The 20,597-nt window shown below is 33.5% G+C and overlaps 8 protein-coding genes across 8 annotated transcripts; 6 read left to right on the top strand and 2 right to left on the bottom strand.

The window, feature by feature from the left end:
* Positions 1-1,145: 1,145 nt before the first annotated feature.
* BX664DRAFT_363403 (uncharacterized protein) lies at positions 1,146-5,441 on the top strand (the record flags this gene model as incomplete). Its single annotated transcript, XM_051548376.1, has 10 exons — positions 1,146-1,320; positions 1,413-2,071; positions 2,177-2,377; positions 2,441-2,548; positions 2,635-2,819; positions 2,923-3,006; positions 3,076-3,145; positions 3,245-4,336; positions 4,412-4,583; positions 4,660-5,441. The coding sequence occupies 10 exons, from the start codon at positions 1,146-1,148 to the stop codon at positions 5,439-5,441; spliced, it is 3,528 nt and encodes a 1,175-aa protein (XP_051405034.1).
* Positions 5,442-6,562: 1,121 nt separating this feature from the next.
* BX664DRAFT_21296 (uncharacterized protein) lies at positions 6,563-7,649 on the top strand. The gene is made up of 5 exons (XM_051540156.1): positions 6,563-6,728; positions 6,793-6,863; positions 6,966-6,995; positions 7,064-7,145; positions 7,406-7,649. Exons 1-5 carry the CDS (start codon positions 6,632-6,634, stop codon positions 7,480-7,482), a joined length of 357 nt encoding a protein of 118 aa, XP_051405033.1. The 5' UTR covers positions 6,563-6,631; the 3' UTR covers positions 7,483-7,649.
* Positions 7,650-7,691: 42 nt separating this feature from the next.
* On the bottom strand, positions 7,692-9,075 carry BX664DRAFT_321285 (galactose-binding domain-like protein). Its single transcript, XM_051543275.1, has 7 exons — positions 8,805-9,075; positions 8,679-8,722; positions 8,543-8,620; positions 8,370-8,477; positions 8,195-8,303; positions 8,105-8,129; positions 7,692-8,042 (listed from the first exon to the last, which is right to left on the bottom strand). Exons 1-7 carry the CDS (start codon positions 8,982-8,984, stop codon positions 7,966-7,968), a joined length of 621 nt encoding a protein of 206 aa, XP_051405032.1. The 5' UTR covers positions 8,985-9,075; the 3' UTR covers positions 7,692-7,965.
* A 373-nt stretch (positions 9,076-9,448) lies between these two features.
* BX664DRAFT_377352 (Rieske Fe-S protein) lies at positions 9,449-10,473 on the top strand. Its single transcript, XM_051548767.1, has 3 exons — positions 9,449-10,024; positions 10,086-10,210; positions 10,283-10,473. Exons 1-3 carry the CDS (start codon positions 9,507-9,509, stop codon positions 10,318-10,320), a joined length of 681 nt encoding a protein of 226 aa, XP_051405031.1. The 5' UTR covers positions 9,449-9,506; the 3' UTR covers positions 10,321-10,473.
* Positions 10,474-11,745: 1,272 nt separating this feature from the next.
* Positions 11,746-12,604, top strand: BX664DRAFT_321279 (uncharacterized protein). The gene has a single exon (XM_051543274.1). The coding sequence runs from the start codon at positions 11,781-11,783 to the stop codon at positions 12,423-12,425; it is 645 nt and encodes a 214-aa protein (XP_051405030.1). The 5' UTR covers positions 11,746-11,780; the 3' UTR covers positions 12,426-12,604.
* A 316-nt stretch (positions 12,605-12,920) lies between these two features.
* On the top strand, positions 12,921-13,378 carry BX664DRAFT_321278 (uncharacterized protein; the record flags this gene model as incomplete). The annotated part of the gene is made up of 1 exon (XM_051543273.1): positions 12,921-13,378. A coding segment is annotated over exon 1 (217 nt), but the record flags the coding sequence as incomplete, so codon positions are not given.
* Positions 13,379-14,355: 977 nt separating this feature from the next.
* On the bottom strand, positions 14,356-15,270 carry BX664DRAFT_253450 (uncharacterized protein; the record flags this gene model as incomplete). Its single annotated transcript, XM_051540308.1, has 3 exons — positions 14,356-14,652; positions 14,793-14,840; positions 15,004-15,270. 3 exons carry the CDS (start codon positions 15,268-15,270, stop codon positions 14,356-14,358), a joined length of 612 nt encoding a protein of 203 aa, XP_051405028.1.
* Positions 15,271-18,421: 3,151 nt separating this feature from the next.
* Positions 18,422-20,585, top strand: BX664DRAFT_321275 (SecY subunit domain-containing protein). Its single transcript, XM_051543272.1, has 5 exons — positions 18,422-18,501; positions 18,580-18,647; positions 18,832-19,111; positions 19,185-20,194; positions 20,269-20,585. Exons 1-5 carry the CDS (start codon positions 18,495-18,497, stop codon positions 20,338-20,340), a joined length of 1,437 nt encoding a protein of 478 aa, XP_051405027.1. The 5' UTR covers positions 18,422-18,494; the 3' UTR covers positions 20,341-20,585.
* The last annotated feature ends 12 nt before the right edge of the window (positions 20,586-20,597 follow it).

Below are 20,597 nucleotides of genomic sequence, written 5' to 3'. Positions count from 1 at the left end.
AACACCGATTTTTTTTTTTTTTCTAATGCTCATCATGCTTATAAAATATGGTTCTAATATTCAATCATACTCATGCTTTTTTATTTTATTCTATTAAATATCAAAATGCCAAGAATAAAAACGACTAATTATGGGAAATATAAACAGAAAAGGAAAAAAAAGGGAAATAATAATTCATTATCAATGTTGAAAGGGATATGCTGTTTTATTTACAGTTAACATAAGAAATCATCACTTCAAAAAATAAATAAATAAAAAAAAGGAGCAACGTGTATGCTTTGTATGTTTATTCCTATCATCCGATATTATTATTTTTTTTAAAAAAAAAAAAAGAAAATGAAAAATAATCAGTAGAAAAAAACCCCCTTTTCTCAAGCATGTGAGGTCAGGTGTGTTGTATTGCTAGATATAACGATCTACATTTTGTATATAGTGAAAAGATTTAACTCAAAGACAAACTGTAAACTTAATCAATCAATGGTTTTAAACTTGAAAAGTGCAAGATTACAAATATCTTAGTGTATATCCTTTGCGGAATCTTAATACATGTTTTTCCTTTTTCAGTGGTGATGTGTCACCGGTAATCATCATCATAAATAAATAAATAGAAAAAAAAGAAGATAAATGATTATCATCCTTTATAGTTTCGAGAAATTGGTAAAGTACAAAAAAACTTGTTTTTTTTTTTATTATGAATGGAAAATAAGGTATAGAGGAAAAAAAAAACTATAAATTGATATGGATGGACTTTTAAAAATTTATAAACTCTTCTCTTTTTTCCCTTTTTTTTTTTTTTATTTCTTCATCTTTCTTTCTTTCTTTTCTCACTTTTTTTTTCTATATTTTTTTATATTTTATTTATTAAATTCAGAACTATGTCTAAACCACCTCTGATTATATCTGAAACAAATCACAATACTATTGATATAACCTCTCTTGCTGACGGAAAATTATCTATTGAACAACAAATTGAACTTCATGGTAAAAAGTTAATTTTGATTGGTTGATTACTTACCTGATGGATTATCCTTTTATCTTTTTTTTTCTTTTTCTTTATTGTTAATATTATAGTTCATGATCTATTTGATGTGAAGGAAAATAAATCTATCTCTCTTGATGAAGTTCTTGAAGGATTACGTTATGTAATGGATTATCGTATCAAAGGTGGATATCATCCTCGTCTTGATGGTGCATTGATGAATCGACTTTGTGAAGCTCTTTTACTGAATACCGGGCATACTGAAGGTCATATGTTACGGAAACGACCCACATCGGCTGCTGATGTTGCTTTCTTTTTATTTGGTGATTTCCTTGAAGAAGGTAAAACAAAATGACGAAGAAGGATGATAGAATTATAATGATGACGGATGATGATACAATTGACAAATATCCCCCTTCTTTTTTTTTTTTAGTGGATGAATTCCGTGTAGCGGTTGGAAAAAGGGATATTTATGAACTACGTCAACAACTCAAGATTCATCATCGATGCCAACCTTCCAGTACGGATGATCAGAAACGTGGTGCAATAGCAATGATCCAATTGATGGCCCAATTTGTACAACTTAGTGATTGGCGTGATTTAATCAAGGAAAGTGAACAAGGTGACATGGAGACTCTATTGAAATCATCAATGGCAACTGAAATCACCAAAAAGCAAAAAAGCAAGATGCCACCTTCATTTCTTTCTTCGACCCCGAACTTATTCCTTCCCCCGCCTCCGCGCCTTTATTTTGACCGATCTGTTGAAAAGATCTTGGGAATGTTTGCTCATACGGATCCTGAAAACGGCATTGCTTCTAGTTTGGTACCTTCTTTACGTGAACATTATGGTGGTCTCAACAAATTACCTGATCCTCCAAAACCAAGTGCACTCAAGATGTTATGGACTCAATTGACTGACTTTATTGTATTGATCTTATTGGCAGCTGCCGTCGTTGAGGCCGGACAACAGGAATTCAATAGTATGGCTGTCTTGTTGATTGTTGTAGTACTGAATACAATCATTGGATTTAGTCAAGAATGGAAGGCAAGCAAAACTTTGAATGCTTTGATGAATCTCTCTGTTCCGATGGTAAGTAAAATGATGATAAATTTTTATCTTTGATTCGTTTGTTTATCAATGTGTTGTGATCTCTTTTTTTTTTTTTTTTTTTTTGGTTTATTATTTATTATCAAGGCTCAAGTGATTCGTGATGGCGAGCAACAAATGATTGACTCTGAAGAATTGGTTCCTGGTGATTTGGTAGTTTTAGAAGAAGGTGACGCGGTTCCCGCTGATCTACGTTTGATTCATGTGGCTCAATTAGAATTGGTGGAAGGAATCTTAACTGGTGAAAGCATTCCTGTTCAAAAATCTACTCAAGCTATTAAAGCAAAAGTAAATGGTAGGACAAGACTGGTCATGTGATACTCATTGTTTTGTTTCATTTTTTTTTTCTAGTCAAGGCGGATACCATTAGGTGATTGTAAAGGAAATGCATTCATGTCTACCACTGTTGCACGTGGTCGTGCAAAGGCGATCGTTGTACGAACCGGTCTTCAAACTGAAGCAAGTATCCTAAAAAAGAAAAAGAAGAATGAGAAAGGTTGTACATAGTCTATACATTTTTTAATTTTTTTTTTTTTGTCTATTAGATTGGAAAAATCAGTTCTGCTATTCATGCCGGATCGAAAGGAAAAACCAAAACACCCGTACAACGTAAACTGGATAAGCTCGGCAAATATTTGGTCCTGATTGCTATTCTCTTATGTGCATTGGTCGTCATCATTGGTGTGGCCTGGAAAAAAGATGTGCGAACCATGGTGAATGTTGGTCTCAGGTAAAAAAAAAAAAAAAAAAAAAAAAAAAAAAAAAAAAAAAAAATTGAGTCAGGATGCTTTATTTCCATCCATCGAATTCACCGATTCTTTCTTCAAACTTAGTTTGGCAGTTTCTGTTATTCCTGAAGGTCTTGTGGCAGTGACTACAGTCACTATGGCGTTGGGCGTACGACGTATGGCTGCAAAGTAAGTTATCGTCATTCTATTAACTTACTTTTACGGTTTTAATATTTTTTTTTATCTATATTACAATAGCAAATGTATCGTTAGAACTTTACCGGCTGTAGAATCACTTGGAAGTGTAACAGTAATTTGCTCTGATAAGGTAATCATTTGTTCATCCATCATCCAATCACTGTAAAAAAAAAAAAAAAAGGAAGGTAAACAAAATTACTCATATCATTCGATGATCTTTTTATTTTAGACTGGTACATTGACTGAAGGCAAAATGGGTGTAGCGGAACTCTGGACGGGGGATAATACATTATATCGATTTACAGAATCTACTTCATTGAATCCAAATCAAGGCCAAATCATTCAAGAACCTGCAGAATTACGGCGACGAATGATCCATTTACATCGACCTTCCAACAACAACCATATGTCGGGCAATCAACTATTATCACCATCATCGATCCGTACTACACAACAACAGCAATCAACAAATCAATTGGGACCAATTGACTATGCAGCTTTACGACCTCATTCAATGGATACACAACATCCTCAACTTTATCCCTGTCATTTACGTTATGCATTGATGATTTCTGGACTTTGCAACAACTCAGCAGTAACGATGGATGAAGATACCAAAGAATGGCTTCCTGTAGGGGATCCCACCGAAATTGCACTCACCGTGGCATCACAAAAGGGAAAATTAGGAAGATCTGTATGGCAACAACAAGGATTTACCAAATTATATGAACGTGCTTTTGATAGTGAACGCAAGCTGATGAGCACGATTTATCATCATACCCAACAGCAACATGATAAAAAGGAAACATCAACATACTGGGTGCTTTGCAAAGGTGCTCCTGAAGAATTATTGGCCAAATGTTCGACTTATTTGATCTCATCTTCATCAAGATCATCAGCATCAACAACAACAACAACAGCGACATCAGGAACAACACTATCAATTCCTTCGTCTTCCTTTTCTGATGATGATACTCCTCAATTCACACCACTGACTGATGATTTTGTGGAACAAGTGTCCAATCAAAGTTCCATGATGGCATCTCAAGGATTACGTGTACTTGGCTTGGCATTCAAGAAAATTTCTTCTTCTAGTATCACAACAACTGAAAAAAAAGATGATCCTCTTTTGGCAGAAGATGATTTTGGATTTGTCTCTTTGATTGGTTTGATGGATCCCCCAAAAGCTGGTGTCAAGGAAGCTGTGGCAGTCTGTCAACAAGCTGGAATTAGAGTAATGATGATTACTGGTGATCATGTGGATACTGCAACTGCCATTGCTGAAAAACTTGGTATTTTCCAGAAAAATGTTCCTGGCTTGGTAAGGCAACTTTATATATGTATGTATCATGGTATTTATCCTTTTTTTTTTTTTTTTTAATATTGATCATGCTAGAATCGAGCTATTTTAGGTCGGGAACTTGATCTACTATCCGAAGATGCTTTGATTGAATTGGATCCTTTTCCTAATGTATTTGCAAGGGTCAGTCCAGATAACAAGCTTACTATAGTCAAGGCTTTACAGAAAAGGGGTGAATTGGTTGCTATGACAGGTGATGGCGTCAATGGTGAGTTTTCTGTTTTCATCATTTTTTTTTTTATTTTTATTTTGATCCTCATTTTTTTTTTTAATGAATGTTTTAGATGCACCGGCGATCAAGAGTGCAGATATTGGTATTGCGATGGGATTGGCTGGTACAGAAATCACCAAACAAGCAGCGGATCTCGTGTTATTGGATGACAACTTTTCAACAATTGTAGCAGCTGTTCATGAAGGCCGACATGTGTTTGATAATATTTTGAAATTCATTGTATATCTTCTTAGTTGTAATGGAGCAGAAATCTTTCTCATGTTGATCTGTGCAATGGCCGATCTGGAAACTCCTTTAACAGTGATGATGATTTTATGGGCCAATATTATCTCGGATATCCCTCCTTCCATGGCGATTGGTGTTGAACCCAAAGAAGCAGATCTCATGAAACGTGCACCAAGACCTCCTGGACGCGGTGTATTGACCAAAGTCAGTTGGCTGGTGATCTTTTGTCAATCCTTGACTATTGCCGGTTTGACCGTGGCGGGATATTGTGTGTCCTTGTTTTACTTGCATCATTCTCTAGAAGATGCACGATCACTGGCATTTACTTGTATCACCATGATGCAACTTACCAACTCGTTCACAGCAAGATCAGTGCAAGCTTCTATGTTTACTATGGGTGTTACTGGCAATCACTGGCTCGTGATCGCTTTCTTTGTGTCATTGGGTTTCATGCTATTGGGTATTTATTGTCCTGGTATTTCCAGTTGGTTGGAACTCACATTTGTCGATGGTTGGTCTTGGGTGATGGTGGTGATTTGTTGTATTATTATGCTCTCTCTGGTAGAATTGGAAAAATTACTCATTCGTAGATTACATGGTGTTATTTGATTGAATTATATCTTTTAGTTTCTTTTTTTATTTATTTACCATCTCAAATAAAAATATAGTTTTCTTTTTTTTTTTTTTTTTTTTTATCATTTCAGTCATGCAGTTATTGGATTAATATCATTTTTATTTTGTTCACCGCCAAAAGCGAAAAAAAAAAGAATTCTTCTTTTTTTTTCCCATCCCTTTCTTTCGTTCCTTTCACTTTTTTTTTTTCTTATTCTTACATTATATTCCATCATCTCTCATTCAACTTGTATTATTTTTTGATAAATCTATATACGGCATGACGATACAAACCAACAACAGTAACAACCACAGCAACGATAAATAACAAAGTTGATCACTAAAAGGAGATGACATAGTACACTTTATTAATGAAGTTTCCCATGGGCTGGTTGATTAAGTGGATAAAAGTCTATTTTTACGATTGTTATGTGACAGAAGGTAATTGATTAAAAAAATGACAACACGTGGTCACCTTGCATCAGTCTCAAATGATAGTTATTTTGTTACAATAGAACCAAAGATAGATGGAAGACACGGTTAAATGCATATATGAACTAGATATATGGATTTGGAAACTGGATAATTGGACATGAATGGTATATATTTTGATAGTATTTTTTTTTTTAGTACCAAATGATGATCATGAATAAAAAACATATTTATGAAACAGGTGTTTTGTATAGCGTGTACGAATGACGAGTTAAGGAGAGTAAAAAAAAAAAAAGATGTTTGTTTCATGCTGATTAAAATAGATCATTTATTTACATGATGATACTCCTGAATAGATGTGGTAGAGAATGAATACATAAAAATGAATGTGATGATAACAAAAAAAAAAAAAAAGGGAGTTAACCAAAGGAAGGAGGATAGGTAAACAGGATGATTATTTTTCTTTTTTTTTGTAGTCAATGAAGACTATACCAATTCAAGTACAAAATGAAGAGGCAAAATATCCATTTACGTTGAATGAACACGTCCCAGGCAAGAAATTTTTTTTTTCTAGCTGTTGTACGAAGAATAAAACTTTATTTGTACTTTTTTGCTCGATCGGGTGGAAAAAAAGGGAGGGGAATTTCAAAAATAATAAAAAAAAAAAAAAGAAAAAAAATCATTTTCTTTTCTTCTTTTTCTTCTTTTTCTTTCATAACCTTCCCCATTCCAATCCTTTTTACATATATATAATCATGAAGTTCACTCTTGTTTCAGTTGCTGTTGCTGCTATGGCAGCTCAACAAGTCTTAGCTGGCGGTCCTATTGCCGGTTGTTTACAAACTCATATTGGTAATATATTTTGACAACATTCACTTTAATTTGAATTCATACTCATCTATTCTTTTCTTTATAGTCACTGCTACGGATTCTTGTGATGGTATTGCTGCACAATTCAAGTTGACCCCTGATCAATTCTATGCCATGGTATGTATATATAGGATTACTATATGTGATCCAGGGACATCTATTATTATTAATTTCATCTGATACTCATTTGTATTTTATTTGATTTAAATCATTAAATAGAACCCTGGTCTTCATCATGCTGGCGATCATGTAAGTTGTAGATTTTTTTTTTTTTGGTTCAAACAAGATGATTGACTAACTTGATTTCACTATTGAAGCTTTGTGATAACTTGGACAGCGGTAAGGCATACTGTGTTTGTACCAAGAAACCTTGTGTTGCCGAATCATCTGCCTCTGCTGGTGCTTCAGGATCTGCTGGTGCTTCAGGATCTGCTAGTGCTTCAGGATCTGCTAGTGCCTCTGTTGCTCCTTCCAGTGCTGCTGCTTCTTCTGGTAATGCCACTCTTTCTTCATCTGTCTCTGCCAGTGCTAGCCCCGTTGTCGCCTCTGGTTCCTCCTCTGCTTCTGTTGCTGGTGCTTCCTCTTCTTCCTCTTCTTCCTCTGCTGCCACTTCCTCCAAACCTACCAATGCTGCTACTTCCTCTGCTCCTGCCGCTGCCTTTGCTTTGGGTGCTGTTGCCATGGCTGCCGTTATTTTACTTTAAATCCCCCTCCCTTCATTCATTTTTTTTTTTAGCTTCCAACTCTGCTTCATAAATGTAGTGTGACCTTATTTATTAATTGAATTTGTCTCTTTTTTTTTTTGCCCAAAAATGTCTTAATTTTCCCTTGTTCTTGGATTGTTTTTATTCTCGTGTTTGTTGATCTCCGTCTTAATCACTTTGATGATATCTATCATGATATGTATGTGATACATGATGATGATTAAAAAAAAAAATAGTATTTCTGATAGTCCTTTTTTTTTTATTGTTGTTGTCAGTCAGATATAGAAAAAAAAAATGTCTTTGCCCAGTGTATTATTCTTTCACCTCGATTGTGATCTAAATGAGTATCAAAGGGATGTAACGTGACACAATGTAAAATGAAGTACTGAATAAGGGTTTGATCTTATTTTTTAATTGCAGGAAATAAAAAAAAAAAGAAATGAGGGTAAAATGATCATAAATGATGTATATTAATGATGATGATGAGAATAATAATAACTACACAAATTATTTCATTATTGAATTGAATGATCCATCTTATCGTCAGCGCCTGGTATCTTGTGATCAGCTGGATTGGCATTGGCTTCATATACTATAAAAAAAGCATGTCTCGTTAATCATATACATAATTTTTTTTTTGTTTTCGATTATTACCAGTGATGATCGGATCCCGTTTCATCTATAAAAGAGAAATAAATAAATAAGAAAAAAATCATGCGTATTTTCAACTAGATATATTCTTACCTCAGTCCATTCTCCTTTGAATCCTAGATATCGAATCACAGTTGTGTCACCACCGAAATTATCAGGGAAGAATAATGTTAGATTCCGTACATTGGTAAACTTGGCCACTCTAGATGAAGAAAAGTTGTGATTTAATCCAATGATTAATAACGCTAACCACTTTTTTTTTTGTTACCTTGTTCCATATTCTGCCACATCATCATGTTGTCGAATTAATTCCCATGTCTGCGTTGGTATATAAGATTCTGCGGCGTCAAAATCCATATCATCACGGTTGATGAACCTATTTATTTATTTTGATAGTGATCAGTACTATCCATCTATATATATATATTTAAAAAGACTTACACCTTCATGGTAGCTGGCGCTTGATCACCGCGATCAGTATGAAGACAAATCGTACGTAGTTTGATACTTCCCGTGAATCTATTCCAAGAGGAAAAATGATTATAGATAACTTTTCAATACAGAACCTTTTACTTACGGAACATAAACAAGTAATTGTTCATCAGCATCACTTTCCAAGTACTACCACCAAAGTTATCAAATAAAACAAAGTTATATAATCTTTTTTCTTTCTGGTTATTTCTAATACAAAAAGTTATCTTACCTCTGTATTTGTTAAACGGTCGTGCCAAGGTCGGATAATGCGTTTCCCACTATTAGGTTCAAGTTCATTCAAACATCGTACATTATCTAGGTCAATACGAGAATACAAGGAGAATTGGTCACCAGAGCCAGGAATATCTTCATGATCATGGTCGCAATGTTCGTCGTGACAATGACTCATAGTTTAACAAGATGGATAAAGCATATAATGTGAAAAAAGAAAGAGAAAATTTGTTCAAAGGAATATTAAAAAAAAAAAAAGAAAAGAAAAGGTATCCTATTTCAAAGTCAGCATCCCCTTTTTTTTCTCTATAGACTGATAAGAACACAAAATGATGATCATCAATATATTATAATTGTAAGTGGTTACGTGGGGATTTTTATGTTTTGAATATTAACTAATGTATGTTTGAATTCAGTGATTCATGCATGTTCTCAAAGCAAGCGTAGAGGATGAGTACATGTCCTATCCCAGATCCGCCCGTGACTTGAAAAATTGGGTCCATTTTTTTTTTTGATCAAAACAAAAAAAAAAAAAAGAAGAGGAAAAGTGCGAGCGGGGGGCCTGAGATTTTGGTAGTGGGGGAAAAAAAATATGAATTGAATTACTTTTTTTTTTTTTTTTTCTTTTCTTTTCTTTTTCGACTTTATCCCTCCCCACTCTTTTTTTTTCATTATATCCAAAAAAAAAAAAAGAAATATCATGTTGTCTCGTACATTCACCAACACTTTGGCTCGCACCACTCGTATTACCAACAACAAAAGCAACCTTGTTAGTTTGACACATATGCCCATGTTCTCCAAGGATGAAGAACAACGTCGTTATCAACATACCACCAATGTCCCTGACTTTTCCCATTATAAGAAACAAAACAGTAGTGCCGATGCTAGTCGTTCTTTTGCCTACATGATGGTTGGTACCACTGCTTTGGTATCTGCTGCTGGTGCTCAAGCTACTGTGTCTGATTTCTTGGCCAACATGTCTGCTTCTGCTGATGTTCTTGCTTTGGCTAAGGCTGAAGTTGATCTTGCTTCCATTCCAGAAGGTAAGAATGTCACCATCAAGTGGCGTGGTAAGCCTGTGTTTATTCGTCATCGTACTCAAGATGAAATCGCCGAAGCCAATCAAGTCAATGTTCAAGAATTACGTGATCCACAACAAGATGCTGAACGAGTCAAGAAACCTGAATGGTTGGTCATGCTTGGTGTCTGTACTCACTTGTAAGTATATAGTGCTCAAGTTAATATATATTTTGATTACTGATTTTTTTTTTTTGATTAGGGGTTGTGTTCCTATTGGTGAAGCTGGTGATTTTGGAGGTTGGTATTGTCCTTGTCACGGTTCTCACTATGATATTTCTGGTCGTATCCGTAAAGGTCCTGCTCCTCTTAATCTTGAAATCCCTGGTAAAGTTTTATTTGAATAATGTTTGAATGATTTTTTTTTCTAACTTTGTATTTTCTCTTTCTTTCTTTTAGAATATTCCTTCAGTGATGACAAGCTCATCATTGGTTAGATCCTGTTTGGTTGAAACTTTTTGGACAAACTTGTGCTCTTTCCCCCTATTCTATTAGTTATATGCACCCTTTCCATTTTGTTTTTATTAGTATTATCATCATTCTCAATATATTAGATAAAAATGACATAGACTTGTTTCTTTTCTTTTGTATTCCTACAGTTGACTCTCTTTTTTGTTTTTGTTTGGATCATGATACGAAGGATAAATAGAAGAGGAAAAAAAAGGACTTTATATGAATGAAAGGATTATTTGTTGATTGTGATGTGAAAAAGACAGGCGGATTCAAAAGGAAACGGTAAAATGAATTGATCTTTGAAGATGACAAGAGGTACAAACAAAAACTTTCCGAGTAAATGAGTCTTTTTTTTTTTTTATTCTTTAACCTTTTCTTTTTTTTTCTTTTCCTTTTTGTTTTGTGCGTCAAGTACATTACATACATATGAAAATCGCTCTTTCATTGATCTCGTTATCATTATTTGTCATCTCGACCATAGCATGTGATAACAATCCATTGCAAGTGCCTCTATATATATCGATATAAAGAAAAGTGCTGATGTTTTTCTCATTGTTTTTCTTTTTTTTTTTTTAGATTTGATTTGTGTAAGGAAACAGCTTCCAGAGCAGATGCCATATGTAATAAACAAGAATCACCCAACTTATGTCAATGTTCAGTACAAAAGCAGATGTTAGCATGTTATGCAGAATGTCCAGAAGACACGGATGTCTCCCGTAAGGTTTCTTTTTTTTTTAAAAAAAAAAATAAAAAAAGAGAAAGACTTGATTTTTTTTTTCATTTCTGGATGATTTAGAACAAACTCAATTAACAGCAACAGCATGTACTGAACCGAATGCAGAACCTGAAGCCGTCATGGGTTCCAAGGCACGACCATCCGAAGTATGGAATGTACCCATCAATCTCAGTGAACCTTTCAAAGCCAAAGCGAAATCAAAAGAAGATCCTACCATTATTGGCGCAAGTACCACCAAATCAAAGGAGGAAGGGGAGGAAAACGGTCAAGAAGAACATGATAATAAAGTCTCAAATAAGAGCCCTTCCAAGAAGATACATCATCATCATCATCGACCCAAACCGGATGAAGCTTCGATCAATGGTGCTTCTAGTACAGTCCATACTCCTTTTTGCTTGTTTTTAGTCACTCTTCTTTTTCTCTTGGTTCATTGATAAATAAAACTAATTTGTTGCATTTATTCCTATCTTGTAATAACGGTATCATCATTTTTTTTAAAAAAAAATAGGATCATGATGATGGTTTCTTATGATGATTATAATTGCTTTTGATGACTGATAATGTATCAATAAGTAGTATGCCTTAGCATTTCGAAATGAAATCATTGGTACAAAGTTGAAATACCGCCACCAACCATTTTTTTTTTTAATTTTTCAAACTTCTTTCGTATTTTTTTTTTTTTATTTCTTTTCTCCAAATGATTTACTCATGAAACCTGTGACGTTCGTAAAAGGTACTTTTAAGAAACAAGATCAGGAAGAAGAAGAAACATTATTATCACAGGAACAAGATGGAAGATTAGGAGCTCAAGTAGCCAATATTTATCAATCTATAATTACACCAACGACTACCGCAGCAGCCATCCAGACACAAAAGCAATCGATTGAAGAAAAAGTAAAAAAGGATAGGCGAATGAAGACGATATATTGTGAAAGCTGTGATATGGAAGTACGGGATCCAAAACATTTCAGTGGCACAGCTCATCTTGTCAGTATACAAAGCTCACCACCATCACAATCCATCTCACCGTCTACCAAAGGAGCAACATTGACCCGACTACAACTGGAACATGGACAAACACGGGCACTACAACTAATGGAGAAACAAGGCTGGCGACAGGGACAAGGATTGGGTAAAACAAATCAAGGACAACCGTATCCAGTAACGACCATTTACAAACATGATCGACTTGGGATTGGACATCCTCGAACAGATCGCCGGCGAATTACTCATCCTTCTGTCACTTCACAAATTGGAAAGAACAAGACATTGATAAAAGGGAAACAATTGGTGGCGGATGCAAAGGCTGAGGCTACGTTACGATCTGCCATGCTTCATTATATGAATCATTGAAGTCAAAGTTGGACTATGATATGGATAGATAACTTTAGTTAGATTAGTCTTTTTATACCCCCTCCTGATATAATATTTAGATAATTATGTACTTACAATAAAATGAGTTTATTAGATTTAGTTTTAATTCTTGTATGAGAAATGACTGTCCTAATGCCTAAAGTGTGGGTAAATGAGTGATATGATATATTATTTTGTTTCTAATGTCAAATGAAGATGATTTCCAAAAAAAAATATATATATATATCATCTTGACAATCATTATTTCCTTAAACTCGGAAAGCGGACATTGCTTATCTACGGCCAAACAATTTTAACCTTACCTCTTTTTTTTTTTTTAAAAAAAAAATCAGACGAGTGTCTTTATTTGGAAATACTTGAACGAAAAAAGGAACCCTTTTTTTTTCTATTGATCGTTTTCGTGTAACTTCTTGATCATAGCAATCACTTTCGGTTTTTCTTTTTAGACCCGAGATGATCTTTTTTTTTTTTTTTTTTTTTTACAAGATAGATGGAAGAAGAGATGGAAAATCTTTTGACAATCAGAATTACTCTATGAGATCTTTTTTCTTTTCTTTTCTTTTCTTTTTTTTTCTTTTTTTAAAAAAAGAAGACATCATCAGGATATATCGGTCTAACTCTATTCATTATTTTTTTTTGTGGCTTTACTCCCTGCATAAGCCTCGTTTTCACAAGGTATCACCTATAGCTACGCATAATATCATTTACCAAGATATTTTTGATCAAGTGTACTGTTGTGTTTTATGTATGAGATGAGATGTATTGATAATGCATAAGAATCTGATGGATGAGATGATGCTTAATGGATGGGATAAGAAGTGATAGATGATATACCACTAGATATCTGACACTGGACTCTATATGATTAAGAACGTACGTTATGACTGGAAAATATAAATAAAAATCGATTCTATAGCTTAGACTAAACCTACCTAGTGATTGATAGGTCAGACAAAGCGGAGAGGGGTGATGATCAACCAATCAAGGTAATCTCTCATCGGGTGATATCTAACAAGGTTTTCCCTATCCGAAAAAGAAAGCACGATCTGGAAATGATCTACATTTTTTTTTTATCATGAATCACTTTAGTCAAAGAACTATTTCTCACAATGTTTTTGATTAAAAAAAGAAAAAAGAGTGATGTATTAGATTGAACATGGATGAAGGAGGGGAAAAGGGGCGGTCATCATCTATCTTCAATCATCTTTTTTTTTTTTGCTAAGATATGATATGAACAAAGAGAATCGAGTTCTTTTTTTTTTATTTTTATCTCGATTAAGCTTTTTTCTTTTTCTCTTGATGGTACGACAAACATCATCCCTATACGTATCTTACATAGAGAATAAACAACAAAAACCGGATTCTTTGTTTTAAAGTTTCAAGAATACTATATATTCCAAAATACGTATCATAAAGAAAAGGGAAAGGGGCGGAGATGACTTTCTGGGTCATGATTACTGAATAAAGTAACGACTAAACCCTTATCAGGAACAAAATGCCAAAACTTGACAAAAAAAAAAAAAGAGAGATCCCCCATTTCTAATAATAAGAATCATATTCATTGTAACGATGATCATCAATAAGACAAAAAAAATATCATAAATAAATGTATATATAAATGGTTATTTATTGATCATTTTAATGGTTAGTAAAGAATGAGTGAATGCGGCTATAGATACAAAATAGGAAATCATGGTATGATAGGATATAAACATAAAAAGAGATCTGGTAAAATCAGAAGGATAGGGGAGGGGACGCAAAAAAAAAAAAAACAAATATCATCAATATCGACATCATCATCATAAAAAAAAAAAAAAAAGAATACAAAGGAAAGGAATGGGGGGAGGGATAAAACGATAAACTATAAAAAAAATAAGGTTGACTGTTTGGAAAAGAGCACTATGATGTTTCATATGGAGGCGGCATTGTTGTTGTTTAAAGATGAAGGAGGCGAACCAGTGACAGTATTGGCAGCAGCAGCAGCCTTCTTTCTTGCCAATTTAGCATAATCTATAGAAAAAAAAAGGTTAAGCTTACGAGATATATATAAATGTGTTTTGAGTGTGTGAAAGGAAAGAAAAAAAAAGTTCAACTTACGTAAACCACAAGCATTGCAAAGAGTTCTTGCTCCATCAGGTCCCCGACGCCATTCTGGTGTTTCTGATATATTACATGAATGACATCTACCTTGAAAAGTCGAACGTTTCTAAACAAAATAAAAAAAAATAAAACGATCAGTAAGGTTTTTATTGCCCCTCTCCCCCCCAATAAAAAGAGAACCCCCCCTCTCTTTCTCCCTATTTCCTATTTTACTTACGCCTCTTTTTCTTTGTCTTGATGGTATACTAGTAACTGAATGATTTGACATAGGTTGATAATGAGATTTTGGCCAATCTCTTTTTGTGATTGTGATTTGTGATGAAGTTTTTGCTGATGATGATTGAGGTGATGATTGAGGTGATGATATAGAAGTATTAGATGAATTGGAGGAAAAAGATGGATGATGAGAAAAAGAATGTTCATGTTGATCTGATTGAAGAGAAGTTGTAGGAGTGACCGCCATTTGTTGTTTGCGTATTCGTAAAAGAGCATTTAAAACTTGATTTGCTTTGCCAATCATTTCATCCATCCAAGGTCGTAATTCATCATCATGCTGCGGGTTTGAATCAGAAGATAATAAATAAGGCTTATAATGAACCATGTTATCATATAAACCATGGGCATGTTGTACTACTTGATCTATATCTGATGATACTGTTCGTAAATTGGTGTTTTTATTACTATTGTCCGTGTTGTTGCTATAAGGATAAAGAGGTGAATCCATTTTTTCAAAAGCAGTACGAGGTGGTGAAGGTGGATGATGAAACAAAACAGGACTATGACCAGACGAGAAAGATGATGATGATGTAGATGATGGTGTAAAACTACATGGTGGTGATAACATAGTGATACTGTTACGTTTGGGGATATATTCTTCAAGTGTACTGATTGGTGGTAAAACAAGTCGTTCTGTACCCTGACTAGATATTCAGAAAAGGTAATCAATGTCAAATTAAAAAAAAAAAAAAACATAGATGGTAACTTACTTTTGATCATTCATGGGTGTGAGCATAATTTGCGGTGATGAAAAATAAAAAAAAAAAAAAAAAATGATGTCAAGAAAAAGGAAAAGAAAAAAAGGAAAAAAAAAAGCAGAATTTTTTTTGGTTTCACTCCCTCTTTATATACTATCGGTAAGCTGCTAAATTTTGATTGGTTGATGCTGATTGGCCCAAGACATTACTTTTTTTGATAGATTTATACTTAAAAACTGAACCCATCCCAATAGCCTTAGATCACATGCCACTTTTTTTTTTTTATTTCTCACTTCCCTTCTTGCTTATCATGACAAGATGATTGGTCTGCCACGTGGAGCTTAAAAGGAAATAAACATCTATTTTATAAACCTTTCCATGATCTTTTTTTTTTTTTTTAAAAGAGATTGATCTAATTCATCTCTTTAGTTCATTATTTTAAGGAGTCAACTTGAATATTTTATTTTTAATATGTATCTTTATATAAAAACTAAATATCTTTTCTATTCACTCCGCTGGTAAAGGTGGGGACAATCTATGGTTGTGGGGTTTTTAAGCCCTGGTCTGAGATAATAAATATAATAATAATCAATGGTGATACAAAAGTATATCTTAAAGGAATCTCTTTTTAAATCTAATTTACTTGCAATAACAATGATCTTTTTTTTTATTTTTTTTTTTGTCTTTGGTAATCTTGAGAGAATCACGTTATACTTTTCAACTCTTTAGTACTACATTGTCATCATTTCACCGAGAGAAACTAAGCTTATTTACCATCTACCAAGTTAAAATCCATGAATAATCACTTTTTTTTTTTGATTGTTAGCAAATTATTATTCCCTTTTATGCGATAAATTCACTATCATGTGCTCTTATAGTAATAATAATTATCATAACAATAATATGATGATCATGAATAAGAAAACAACAATCAAAGTTTATTCCCTGTACGGGAAAAAAAATTATACTTTCTTCCAATTTGTTCCACTTGAAAAGTCAATCAAAAGTGGAATGGCTTCTCTAAAATACCAATCATTTTAAATAATGGGAATAGATAGTTTGATTAGGTTCTCTCCCACCCAAATCTTTCATTATCCGCCACCAAATAATCTGTCCATTGATCCGAATTCATTCTATAGGATATTAATAGTGCTTTTTTTTTTGATATAAGAATAGAAGAAACCTTGAGATGATCAATCTAAAAAAGATCATCATGCTGAAGCATCCTGATGACTAAATTATTTTAATCATCCAGCAATCTGACCACATTGGACGATTTAATAAAAGGAGTAAAAAAATTGGGATGATTTGTCTCAACAGAGATGACATCATCTGATCTCTTTTTTATCAGCCTTTACAATGATATCAATGCTCCTTGTTATCCAACAATAGGAGATGAAATCGTCGGAAATCTAATCCGTTTCAGCAGCATGATCATCATCATCGTGCAGCATCAATAACATAAAAAAAGATGCGGTGGAAAAAGAAACCTCACTAATGTAGTGTTCATGTACAATCATTCATCTATTTTGTTTTCCTCATTTTTCATACATATTTTTTTTTCTTAGTTATCGTATAGATCACTTATTCATCCAGTATCCAATTTCAGATCATACCATTGTAATAATAACGTATACAAAAGAACTCTATCCGCATAAACTGCCTTCACTAAAAGCTTTTTTTTTATTTGTAATTTGTTCTATACTAAATACTAATCTAAAGACTAAGGTTCTTTTGTTGTTCGTTCCTTTACTAAATCTATTGTTCTTCTATGCAACCTTCCAACTATTGTCAATATGATATTTTGGGTTCATCCTAGTTACAAAAAAAAAAAAAAAAGCGTCGACATGGAAATAATAATAATCATGACAATAGTTGTAATAACGAAAAAAAAAGAGGTTGGTATCGAGTAGTGATATGTATAAGACTCTAATCCATTCCAATGGTAGTATATCTACAATTTTTTTTTTTTTTTTACCTGTTGTCTAGTTGGGTTAGTTGCAAAGATAATGAGATGACCTAAAAGAAGAGATAAGAAGAATATATTTTACTATCCATACTTTCCTGTATCTATTTTGACTTATATAAAATAAGTCGCCAATAAACGTTTATATCTTACCCTAAGACACCTACTATATCGTTTTATCTGTATATCTTCTACCATATTACTTCCCAAAAAGAACTTGAACGTATTTGTCTGGTGTAGAGAGGTTTATATTATATTTTTCTACATCGGCTCAATAGATTGGTATTGTTGATATAGATAATGAGGAGGATGACAGGCGTTTGTTTTTTCTCTTAAGACAGTTAAATAAATAAATAAAAAAAAATGAAGGAAAGAAACAGAGAGAAAAGAAAAAAAAAATGCGAACCCTATTACACTTTATTCAAAAAAATCAACCAATCAAACATCTCCAAGCTAAAAAAAAAGAGAGTAGCATAAAATGTAATGATTATCAATTTTATTAAATAGCATGGATCATCCTAGTGCCATTTTCTGTGTTCTACATTTTTACAATCTTAAAAACCTCATCATTGAATCATCCTCTATGTAAAATGTATTCTTTCGAGATCTATTTACCTTACTTGTATGGCCTAAACGTGATGAGATAGTACAGTGATGATGTTTGATAATTTACAAAAATCTCGGGATTCAGGCACTCATTTTTTTGATCAACTTGTATACGCCCCCTCTCTGGTGAGTAAAGATGGATGGGTGTGAATTTTTTTTTTTTTTTGTAGTGTCGGATGTCAAACACGAGTAAATTATTTGGTGGAGGTGGATCTGTCTGATTGGTTGAAATAAAGGGAGGGAGTGGAAAAAAAAAAAGACCAAAGAACGCAACCACAAAAAAAAAACAAGTCCAAATTTCCCTACTTGTCAAGGCTTTTTCTTTTTCTTTCTTTCTTTTTTTTTTTTTTAATTCATCTCTTCCCCTTCGTTTAATCTTTTTATTACATACACAAAACAAAGATGGGTTGTAAGTGATCTAAAAAAGAAAAAGAACAACAAATATGAAACATGGATTCACTTATATTTTTACTTTTTTAATTTCTAGTCAGAGTGTTACATCTCGTACGGCCCTTCATGGCTGTACTGCCAGAAATCGCTCAACCTGACCGAAAGGTAAGAAAGAAAACCAAAAAAATAATAATAATAAAAGAAAAAAAAGGAACAGAGATGAAAGAACATTGGTATATTAGATGTATGTTGTCATCTATAGAATTATTGTTTAATTGGAAAAGAGAGAGAGAGAGAATATAATCGCGTAAGAAATAGTTATACGATTTATCTTTTTTTTTTTTAATAGGTACCTTTTAATCAAAAAGTGATGTGGACTGCAGTGACTTTGTTTATTTTCTTGGTTATGTCTCAAGTCCCATTATATGGTATTATGTCTAGTGATTCTTCTGATCCTTTATTCTGGATGCGTGTGATTCTTGCCTCTAACCGTGGTACTTTGATGGAACTTGGTATCACTCCTATTGTAACCTCTGGTATGATTATGCAATTATTATCTGGTGCCAATATCATTGAAGTGGATTATAGTTTGAAGGAAGACCGTGCTTTATTCAGTGGTGCTCAAAAATGTAAGTACAAAAAAAAAAATAAGATATTTATAAAACATAAAAAAAATGAATTGACCTTATTTTATATACATAGTGTTTGCCATGATTATCGCTTTTGGTCATGCTACTGTCTCTGTATTGACTGGTTTATATGGTAGTCCCAAAGAAATCGGTGCTGGTGTCTGTTTGTTATTGATTATCCAATTGGTTGTCGCGTCTTTAATCACTATGTTATTGGATGAATTACTTCAAAAGGGTTATGGTCTTGGTTCTGGTATCAACTTGTTTATTGCTACCAATATTTGTGAAACTATCTTCTGGAAAGCTCTTTCTCCTACTACTATTAACACTGGTCGTGGTGATGAATTTGAAGGTGCTTTGATCTCTTTAGTTCACTTGGTTATGAGCCGTAAGGACAAGACTCGTGCTCTTAAAGAAGCTTTCTATCGTACCAACTTGCCCAATGTCATGAGCTTACTCTCTACAACTGTTGTATTCCTGATCGTTATCTATCTCCAAGGTTTCCGCGTGGAATTGCCCGTCAAGTCTAACCGTCTTCGTGGTCAACGTGGTACTTATCCCATCAAGCTTTTCTATACCTCTAACATGCCTATCATGTTACAATCAACCATGACCTCCAATATTTTCATGATTTCTCAAATGTTGTACAAACGTTTTGAAACCAATATTCTTGTGCGTATTCTTGGTGTATGGGAACCTGTTGAAGGCTCTTCTCAATTGTTTGCTCGTGGTGGTATCGCTTATTACTTGTCTGCTCCTCATAGCTTAACTGATGCTCTTTTGGATCCCATTCATACTGTTGTTTATATTGGTATCATGTTGACTGGTTGTGCTTTACTTTCCAAGACTTGGATCGAAGTGTCTGGCTCTTCTCCTCGTGATGTTGCTCGTCAATTGAAGGATCAACAATTGGTCATTGCTGGTTATCGTGATACTTCTATGTACAAAGAACTTAAGCGTGTTATTCCTGTTGCTGCTTCCTTTGGTGGTGCCACTCTTGGTGCTGTATCCGTCTTTGCCGATATGATTGGTGCTATTGGTTCTGGTACTGGTATCTTATTGTGTGTCACTATTATCTTCCAGGTATTGTATTATATTTTTTTTTTATATATTAACATACTCATTCATTTTTTTTTATTTTTATTTTTTATTTTTAGTACTTTGAAATGTTTGTCAAGGAACAAATGGAAAATGGTGGCGGTATGGAAGGCATGATGATGAGTCAATAGATCGTGTCTTGGATTGAATAGGAAGATCGACATTGTATATACACTATCTTTTTTTTTTTTATCCTTGTCACTCTCTCCTTTAGTTTTAGTTTTCTTTTCTTTTCTTTTCTTACTTTAGTTATCATTCATATATTCATATACGTATACAATCTCACTTACTGTCGTACTTTACTCTCTCCCAAAAAAAAAAAAAAAGCAAGAAGAATAAAAAAAATCTCTGTATATCTATGAATTTGTTGGGCTAATATAGATGATTA

Source organism: Halteromyces radiatus (assembly GCF_025201355.1).
Source record: "Halteromyces radiatus strain CBS 162.75 chromosome Unknown BX664scaffold_1, whole genome shotgun sequence".
NCBI classification, from domain to species: Eukaryota; Fungi; Mucoromycota; class Mucoromycetes; order Mucorales; family Cunninghamellaceae; genus Halteromyces; species Halteromyces radiatus.
This window is presented reverse-complemented; position numbering and strand designations above follow the sequence as displayed.

Bases quoted from the DNA above. Each gene is read 5' to 3' on its own strand.
- BX664DRAFT_321279 (XM_051543274.1), top strand. From the start codon at position 11,781: ATGAAACCTGTGACGTTCGTAAAAGGTACTTTTAAGAAACAAGATCAG.
- BX664DRAFT_321285 (XM_051543275.1), bottom strand. From the start codon at position 8,984: ATGAGTCATTGTCACGACGAACATTGCGACCATGATCATGAAGATATT. The intron at 8,478-8,542 runs GTAAGTCTTTTT...ATAAATAAATAG, and splicing joins GCGCCAGCTACCATGAAGGT to GTTCATCAACCGTGATGATA. The intron at 8,043-8,104 runs GTAATAATCGAA...CTTTTTTTATAG, and splicing joins ACGGGATCCGATCATCACTG to TATATGAAGCCAATGCCAAT.
- BX664DRAFT_21296 (XM_051540156.1), top strand. From the start codon at position 6,632: ATGAAGTTCACTCTTGTTTCAGTTGCTGTTGCTGCTATGGCAGCTCAA. The intron at 6,729-6,792 runs GTAATATATTTT...TTTTCTTTATAG, and splicing joins TTGTTTACAAACTCATATTG to TCACTGCTACGGATTCTTGT. The intron at 6,996-7,063 runs GTAAGTTGTAGA...TCACTATTGAAG, and splicing joins TTCATCATGCTGGCGATCAT to CTTTGTGATAACTTGGACAG.
- BX664DRAFT_321275 (XM_051543272.1), top strand. The intron at 19,112-19,184 runs GTAAGTACAAAA...TTATATACATAG, and splicing joins ATTCAGTGGTGCTCAAAAAT to TGTTTGCCATGATTATCGCT. The intron at 20,195-20,268 runs GTATTGTATTAT...TTTTATTTTTAG, and splicing joins GTGTCACTATTATCTTCCAG to TACTTTGAAATGTTTGTCAA.
- BX664DRAFT_377352 (XM_051548767.1), top strand. From the start codon at position 9,507: ATGTTGTCTCGTACATTCACCAACACTTTGGCTCGCACCACTCGTATT. The intron at 10,025-10,085 runs GTAAGTATATAG...TTTTTTGATTAG, and splicing joins CTTGGTGTCTGTACTCACTT to GGGTTGTGTTCCTATTGGTG. The intron at 10,211-10,282 runs GTAAAGTTTTAT...TCTTTCTTTTAG, and splicing joins TCTTAATCTTGAAATCCCTG to AATATTCCTTCAGTGATGAC.